At 52.2% G+C, this 8,243-nt stretch overlaps 1 protein-coding gene across 1 annotated transcript; it reads left to right on the top strand.

The window, feature by feature from the left end:
* The first annotated feature begins 5,330 nt into the window (after nucleotides 1–5,330).
* On the top strand, nucleotides 5,331–8,243 carry LOC100903791 (long-chain-fatty-acid--CoA ligase 4). Its single transcript, XM_029111294.1, has 5 exons — nucleotides 5,331–5,473; nucleotides 5,567–6,006; nucleotides 6,128–6,480; nucleotides 6,718–7,554; nucleotides 7,676–8,243. The coding sequence occupies exons 1-5, from the start codon at nucleotides 5,331–5,333 to the stop codon at nucleotides 8,072–8,074; spliced, it is 2,172 nt and encodes a 723-aa protein (XP_028967127.1). The 3' UTR covers nucleotides 8,075–8,243.

Genomic DNA, 8,243 nt, shown 5'->3' with positions numbered 1-8,243 from the left:
GTGAAAATACGTCATATATCTCCGTCCCAACTAATCCTTTTCCCAATCTGACTAGCGCAAATGAAAGCTCTCAGACTCAGCTTTCCAACGCGCCTTCGATCGTCGCTCTACGACGAACCGTTCCGGAGATACAGCTCTCTGAAGTTGGTCGCCGAAGCGATTTTCAAAAAGGGGCACATCTCCTGCGAGACCCTTTTCAATGTTTTTGCGAATAAAAACTGAACGGATCGACCGATTTTGCTCTGCTTGGTCTCAAAATGCTCGTAAAAGCCTCCTCTATCGAATTGTCGAGGTCAGACCGCTTCAAAGGTCCTAGTTTTTCCGTCAAGTGCTTTCTAAGAGGTCCCTCTCCCACTTTTTGCTTCTTTTTTTTAGTTTCCGATCGCTCTAGCTCAGAGACCACTGCTTCGAATCGCACCAAAACTCGGCCAGGTATAGCCCCAACCGAGGTCTATCCGCCACCAAAGTTTCATCGATCTAGTCCACTCAGGGGCGGAGCTAGAATTTTTTGAAGACGAAAAATGGCAAAAAATCGAAAAATTGAAATTTCGGAAAAATTAGACCTGATGGAGAAAATCTGTTACGAAATTCGGATTCAGCGCCCCCGGTTTACCCCGAAATAGCTATCACTTTCTTTGTAACGATTTGGCTGTCGAGCTGTGTAATCGATCGATCTCGATCTTCCCTTCCACATCCTTTATCAGAAACTCTATAGTGCGCTATCGAAAAACTGAGATCGCGCAAAGTGATCCCGCCGAGTTCAACTTGGCGAAAGAGGAACTCCAAGGGTAATGATCCGTTTCGACAGGAATCGATTCCGTAGAATCCTCGGTTCCAAAGCTGCCGACACCCCCGGATTCGCGTGTCAGTCTGTAGCCTGATTGAACCCTCGGGATTTCTCTACCTGATTTGCCGACATAATTTTCTTCCACAGCTGCCGCTCTATCGAGGTAGTGGCGCCCTCTTATCGTTTTGCCCCCGTGAGCTAGGATCCGAAAACGCTCTCGGTCGCATGGGCTTAGACACCGCGTTCTTTCTCGAATGAGCCATACAATTCTCTCGAAATTCCGAAGCGCAAGGTTCCTCCTCGTATCTCGAATTTATTTGTTCTGGCACCAGGCACAGGGAGGTCTGAAGACTTCTTGATTCGTATATCGATCGCGGTCTGGATCGGAGCTGTGTTGCGGGAGGAGTGCTCGAATTTCTGCTACTGCCTCTCGGAGTCTCGACCGGAATGAGTTTCCTCAGAGGATCCGGCTTCCTTGTGAGACCTTGAGAATCAGGCGACATGCAACACAGTCGAACGCTCATCTAGCTCGATCCTCCGCCGTCTTCTTGTTTTCAGATCCGCGTGAATCTATCATTAGCTCGCAAGACGAGATTAACACCTTGCCAGTATATCCGAGGACGCGCCGCGTTGTTTCTGTTCATGTCTGTACGATATCGTATCACGCGGGGTCATCTTGATTACGTGGAACTCGAGTTTCACTCAATATCGCTTGCTCGATCGGAATCATTTCCAGAATCCTCACCTTCCCTGTAATCGTCCCTCAGAAAGTTGAGAAAGGTCACGGGCGTCGCCGACCGGGGAAACTCCGGCGAATTGGAGTAGATGCTAGAATCTCTCTAATGCATCGCATCGGCCCGACACGGCGTTGTATTAGAATATCTTCATTATAGTATTTGCATCTCCTGGATTCTTTATAACCGGATTCATTACGAACTTTGGAACTTCTGACGCACAATGATTGCGCGCGATCCCTGACGTGCCCATCGCACCTCTCTCGCGGAGAAGCGTTTCCATGGAAGGCGGGTTCCCTTCAATTTTCTCGACCTTTCTCGTCGATTTACCCAGATGATTGCGTTGCGCCAACTCAAACGTGTTTTCGTGCTTATCACGGCTTCACCAGAACAAGCGGGATATCACGCTATTTCTATCCTTCATAGGCGAATCTCTCCTGATTCCGTTTATCAGGCCGCGTCAGGCGATGTAGTAAGCGGAGGTTGTTTCCGGCGCGTCTCGTGGCCAACTGAGAAGAGCTGCGCGCGACCGGCGCCAAAGCGGATCGCTTGCAATATTGAGTGTGCATTTCGCAAGAGAGTCCCCTCGCATCCTCCTACGCTGTCCACAATGAGTCAAAATCTTGTCTGATAGAATCCGCGGAAGGGGGCCCTGCCGAAAAGACATGGTGGGGAGCCAGAACCTGCCGATAAATCGCAGTTACTCAGACCACATACGAGGGATAGAATGATCTTGATCGAAGGGGTATTCGGGCAGCTCCTACATCTCGGACACCGCCTCTCGATGCGCACAGGGTGCGCCGCAAATCCCCGATATCGACCCCGAGTCGCGATCGATGTTTGGAAATCTCGAAAGAGAGTCCGAAGGGCAGCACGGCGCGGTCTACCTCGGCGGTCTGACTGGCGATTCGAGGGCCCCATGAGTCGAATCCTGACCTCAGCTGAAGCTTGAGCAGGCGAAATTTCGTTCGTTCCCATATCATTATTATTTTCGTTCCAAAGCCGAATATGTCCCGCAGGTCGCTTGACTCTCCTGGATAGGACTCCGCTGTGTGCGACAGATCTGTCTTCATGCGAAATCCTTGGTTCACGAGCTCTGCCTCCCTCGAGAATGCCTGTCGGCCACCTCGAGTCGTTCGGGACGGAGTCTGAACCCAGACTCTCGCAGTTTACGTGGTAGAGGTCCGGCAAGGGTCCTGGGGAGCGCTTGAGCTCAGGCTCCAAAGGGCAAAAGTGGCGAAAATAATCTATGGGAGCCGGCAACCGAAGGGGTGGAGAACCAGCGCTCTTCAGACAGCGCGGCGGAGCGATCAACGCAATCCTCTGCTGAGTGACTCCATTGAGAATAGTATGAGGTTCCATTCCGCCTATTTCGGATATTGGGGTCAATCGCTCAACCATCAGAGGAGCTCGATCAGGACCTGCTCGATGCATGGGGACAATCTCATCCCTGTCTGGAAATTCCCGACTGGCGCATGCATCATTAAGTTCCCGGTGCCGCACTACTCATTCCCTAGATCTTCGCTAATGGAATCTTTCCGCTCAGTTTCGCGCTGTCTCGAGCTCCTATGAGACACGTGAATCAGACGTCTCAGGTTCGGAATTGCGGAGACTTGAGGACCTCAAATGAGATCCGAAAACCTAAGGGATGCTCGAACGCGTTTTCCAGATAGTTCAATTTGAAAACACACCTGCCGGTGAATGGTAACCCCGTGGGCGAGTGACTTGACGACAATCGAGTGACCAGCTTCTTTTCTGAAGGAGAAGAATTCTCCTCTTCTTTCGTATGAGGGAGATTCCTGAAGGAAGTCATAGAGGTCAGACGCTCCGCATTTCCGTGTCCGAGCCGAGACAGAAAAAAATCGGAACGAGCTGTGTTCGAGTCTCTGATAGTCGAGAGTGTGAAGGTGGGTTATACAATATCTAGTCGATGTATCGCTCGCATCGACGCATCACAAATGTGGTCGCCGGCTCGGAACACACCGCTCAGGATCAAGCGAAACCTTCTTCGAAACCTACGAACCTACTTCCCCCGTCGCGCGTCGATACATCTGACGAGATGCAGGCGGCCGGAATTCATGGAACGATTTCATCCGATTCCGTATCAGTTTTGTAATTGGCAGCTGATTCCGAATCTCGATCGAAAGAGTGAGATGCGTTGATCGAAGACATCCGCCGATTGCAAAGCGCGCAAGGGGAAGTTGAGAGAAAATTCAAGAATGATCGATCCACGCGGATTCGATGCGGACCACTCAATCGCCAGGGCGGTGGGATTGCGGGTCGCGCATTTATTTCAGGCTGACAGAGAGCATCCGGTATATATTGCAACTCGAGACATTGTCGGTGTCTCATCGCTTCACTCAGCCTAGCAGGACCCTGACGTCAGCGACGCGACCCTAGCTCTGCCGGAGGGCCTGATTGCTCGCTCTCTCACTGACTCGCGAGTGCGTCGAAGATTCGGAGGCTCTGAGAGCGTCGCCCAGGCGGCACTCGACATCGTGATTCGCTCACGCACTACGCATTGAAGGCAACGGATTTTCTGTGGATGAGAAGTGCTCGATCGCGTCGGTAAGACTCAAAACATTCCGCAGACTGAGAGTTGATTGACGGTCGAGGAACGAGCCCACCGTGGGGGAGGAAAAATGGCAGCGAACGTCGCTCCGAGCCTACTCTCTTCTCGCCGGAGTCGACGTTGAATTTCCATCGGGGAGGTTGTCAACAGTGCTGTCTCCGAGTCTGGCTCGGGCAGCTTTCGCTGCGAGGGTTCTCCTCAAGACTTCCGCTTCCGTGCCTGAGAACAGAAAATCGCCGAATCCCAAAGAGGGATAAGGGAAGCCTCTACTGTCGGGACCGAGGTCCGCCGAACGAGCCGGTCGCGGAGCTTCTTCCAACTCGTTCGTCCGTCCTCGGATCGGTTATCTGGGTCAACGCCCGCGGCGAGTGTGGAGTTTTTTCCCAATGACTGTGAATTCACTGTCGAGATTGCCGAAAAAATTCCTATGAGAAGCGATTACTCCATTTCCTCCGTGCGATCGCGGAATCCAGTCCAGAGTCCGTTCTTGTTTTGTCTGGTCGCGCTGTTGAAACTTTCGGTCCCGATTCGTGTCACTTCTTCGGACCTTTGGTCCGCGGAGACAAGGTTAATCTCGACTATTGTTGGATGTATGATTCTAAATTTGGCATCAATGACGCGCGCAAGCGCATCACAACATCCTGCGAGACAATTCTAGCTCCGTGCCGATGTCCATGCTCTCCAAGGACCCGTTTCGCTTCATAAAGTGGCGATATCGTTTGTCTGGCCCGCCGACATCCGATTTCTTAGTGAGTTTTGCGTCAGAAGCTCAATGAAAAAAAAATGCGTATTCCCGCTGCATTCACTACACGGACGCTCAGGTTTCTCGAGAAGCGGTTTCGCCCTCGCTGAACTCTCTCCCCTTCAGGCTCCTTAGATATACTCTCGACGTGGAGACGGCCGAGACAGACTGGAGACTCGCGGAGCGCTAATTTGACGAGGTACCACCTGCTGAAGACGTTCAGAGTCGTCGCTCTCGGGGCATTTTCTTGAATTCTCGAGCGGCCTATTGCTATTTATATTCGTCAACCTTGGCTCGATGGCCCTGAATCTCAGATCTCCGACCATCATCGGCTCGTGGCCAGACTGCGCCACTCATTTGCGGCGCGTTCAAGACAGTGCGAAAGTTTGTGCTGAATTCTTCATTGATCGTTCCGGCAGGGGTTCGGTTCCTTCATCTTCTCCAACCTTGCGCAGTTCCTGAGCGTACGGATCCTCGTCGGACGCGAACCGAAATATGGCTGATCAGGTGTCACCCGGTGCGGGTGTGGGGGCTTGCCTCGCCTCAGGTCTACTGAGGACTCTGAACTTCACGTATGATCTCGCTACCCTGCCCTTCTACACCCTTTTCCAGATGCCGTGGCGGCAGGCACAAGCACGGTGAGTTTCCTGAATTTTCGGCTGCTCCGCCCCGGAGTTTTCCGTGACTGGGAAAAGAGAGAGAGCACTGACGACTTGATCACGAATCCTCAGGCGGAAATCATTCTCCGTCCAGTTGGATCCCAGCGATCCCTATTCCCCCTGGAAGGCGAAGAACACGTGGGAGCCGGAGTTCTTCGAAGGAATCACCACGGTGGATCAGTTGACTCGCCGAGCCGTCAAGCGTTTCAGCGACAAGAGGTGTCTCGGTACTCGTCAGGTGTTCCGTGAAGAGATCGAGACACAGAAGAACGGTAAAACGTTCAAGAAACTCGATCTCGGGGACTATCAATGGATGACTTTCAAAGAGATGGACGACGCTCTGGAGCGCCTCGGTAGAGGCTTCATGTCGATGGGAGTCAGACCGAAGCAGAACGTTGTCATTTTTGCCGACACTCGGATCGAATGGATGCTCGCGGCTCAAGCCCTGCTCCGACTGAACGTCACCGTGGCCACTCTGTACGCCACATTGGGCGAGGAAGCGATCATTTACGGTGCGTTAAGTAGTCTTCACCTGTGCGTGCAGTATTTTCCCCCCGAGAACTAGCGCTCAAGTCCGAACTAGATTCTCTTAGATACTTAGGAATCGAATCGAGCTTTCCAATTCGACCACAGGGCTCAACGAGACGGAGGCGACGCATCTCGTGACCTCTCAGGATCTTCTACCGAAAGTTGTCAAGTCGCTTCCTCAAATCAATTCAATCACCCACATCGTCTACATGGAGAACCCCGGCTCTGAAGAGTCACCTGATCCGGTCCAGGGCATCAATCTCTACAGCTGGACGCAGCTCCTGGAGATGGGCGACAACGCCGATGAGGAACTCCGGGGTGAGACACCCACCGGCGACGATGTCGCGATTCTCATGTACACGAGCGGTTCGACGGGAATGCCGAAGGGCGTGATGATAACGCATAAGAACATCGTGACCACGGCGAAGGGTTTCGCTTCCCTCGTCGTGATGGAAAATGTGAGTAACACCCAAGACCGAATATCCTCTTCTCGGATTCACTTATCTCAAACTTGACGCTCGATCATGGTCAGTAGAAGGATACGGCGAGATCTTGATGGAGATTCAAATCTCCGAGGATTTCTTCCGCGGACGACTCTGATCCTAAAGAGCCCGTTTCCGGCGAAACTCGTAGCTTCCGACCGTTTATCGATCCACACGCCTAACGATCGGACTTTGCTTCCTCGTCCCGAACAGAGCCCGAAGAGAACGGAACGTTTCATCGCATATCTCCCTCTCGCACACGTCCTCGAACTAGCGTCGGAATCCGTCGCGTTCGCGATCGGGGCCGAAATCGGTTATTCAACTCCTCTGACCCTCACGGACAGGAGCACCGCGATCAAGCGGGGCCAGAAAGGCGACTCGGCCCTCTTCCGGCCCACGTTCATCGCAGCGGTTCCTCTCGTTCTGGACAGGATAAAGAGAGGCATGACAGAAGCCGCTCATGCTCGCGGTCGCTTCGCGGGAGCCCTCTTCGACTGGGCGATCGCGTACAAAATCGGGTGGCGTCGATGGGGATACGACACTCCGATTCTGAATCGGCTGATCTTCAGTAAACTTCGGCAAGCCGTGGGCGGCGAAGTGAGACTCATCGCTTGTGGTTCTGCTCCTCTTTCTGCCGACACGCACTATTTCATCGAGGCTGTTTTGGGCTGTCGCGTCGTTCAAGGCTACGGACTGACGGAGACCGCGGCCGGAGCGACGATCATGGAACAATGCGACGTGACCAAAGGCATGGTCGGATGTCCTCTTCGTTCGGGCTTGATCAAGCTTGCTGACTGGGAAGAAGGAGGCTACCACGCCACCGACAAACCGAATCCTCGTGGCGAAATCGTCGTCGGAGGGGACATGATCGCCAAGGGTTACTACAAGAACAACGAGTTGACACGAGAAAGTTTCCGCGAAGAGAACGGCGTTCGCTACTTCTACACGGGCGATATCGGCGAGATCAGGCCAAACGGAACCATTAAAATCATCGATCGCAAGAAAGACCTCGTCAAACTTCAATTCGGGGAATATGTGTCCCTGGGAAAGGTGAGTGTTCGAAGTCTCGATCTCGACGCGAAGTCGAGAAATCGTACGGAGATCGGTCCAGTCGCAGAATACGCGAGATATATGTACATATGTCCCGGCATGAATTCCGACTCTGTTTCAGATCGAGACCGAGCTGAAGACTCTTCCCTTCGTCGACAACGTTTGCGTGATCGGTAACTCGTTCCATACCTACCTCGTAGCTCTGATTTCCCCGAACGAGAAGAACCTCACCGAGTTGGCTCAGCGGCAAGGAAAAACCAATCTGACCCTGGAAGAGATGTGCAAGGATCCCGAAATCAGCCAATACATCACCGATAGAGTCATCGAGCATGGAAAGAAAGTTAAGCTGAGTAAAATGGAAGTACCCAGCAAAGTGAAGCTTTGTCACGAAGAATGGGTTCCCGATTCCGGCCTCGTCACTGCAGCCATGAAAATCCGTCGAAAACAGATTGAGCTATTCTATGACGAAGAGATCGCTGCGATGTATGGTCTCGCTAGAACATCCTCGAAAAGCGCCTGAAGCAAACTCATTGTACATAGTCTGTGAATTTGTCTTGTGAATACGTTTTGAGTATACATAGGCTTAGGTCTGGAATGAGCTTGTGATGATGATAGCTCCGTAATGATTGAAACTTGGTAAACTTTATCGTCGAAGAGAGAATTTGATAAATGAATAAAATTTTAGAAAA

This window comes from Galendromus occidentalis, unplaced genomic scaffold (genome assembly GCF_000255335.2).
Source record: "Galendromus occidentalis unplaced genomic scaffold, Mocc_1.1 scf7180000077430, whole genome shotgun sequence".
In the NCBI taxonomy this organism is placed as follows: Eukaryota; Metazoa; Arthropoda; class Arachnida; order Mesostigmata; family Phytoseiidae; genus Galendromus; species Galendromus occidentalis.
Note: the sequence above shows the minus strand (reverse complement) of the source record. Positions and strands in the feature narration are given on the sequence as shown.

What these genes read in the sequence shown, in the direction of transcription:
- LOC100903791 (XM_029111294.1), top strand. Translation starts at nt 5,331, where the DNA reads ATGGCTGATCAGGTGTCACCCGGTGCGGGTGTGGGGGCTTGCCTCGCC. An exon ending in CCCTCGTCGTGATGGAAAAT is followed by an intron (nt 6,481 to 6,717) that starts GTGAGTAACACC and finishes CGTCCCGAACAG; the next exon opens with AGCCCGAAGAGAACGGAACG. An exon ending in AATATGTGTCCCTGGGAAAG is followed by an intron (nt 7,555 to 7,675) that starts GTGAGTGTTCGA and finishes ACTCTGTTTCAG; the next exon opens with ATCGAGACCGAGCTGAAGAC.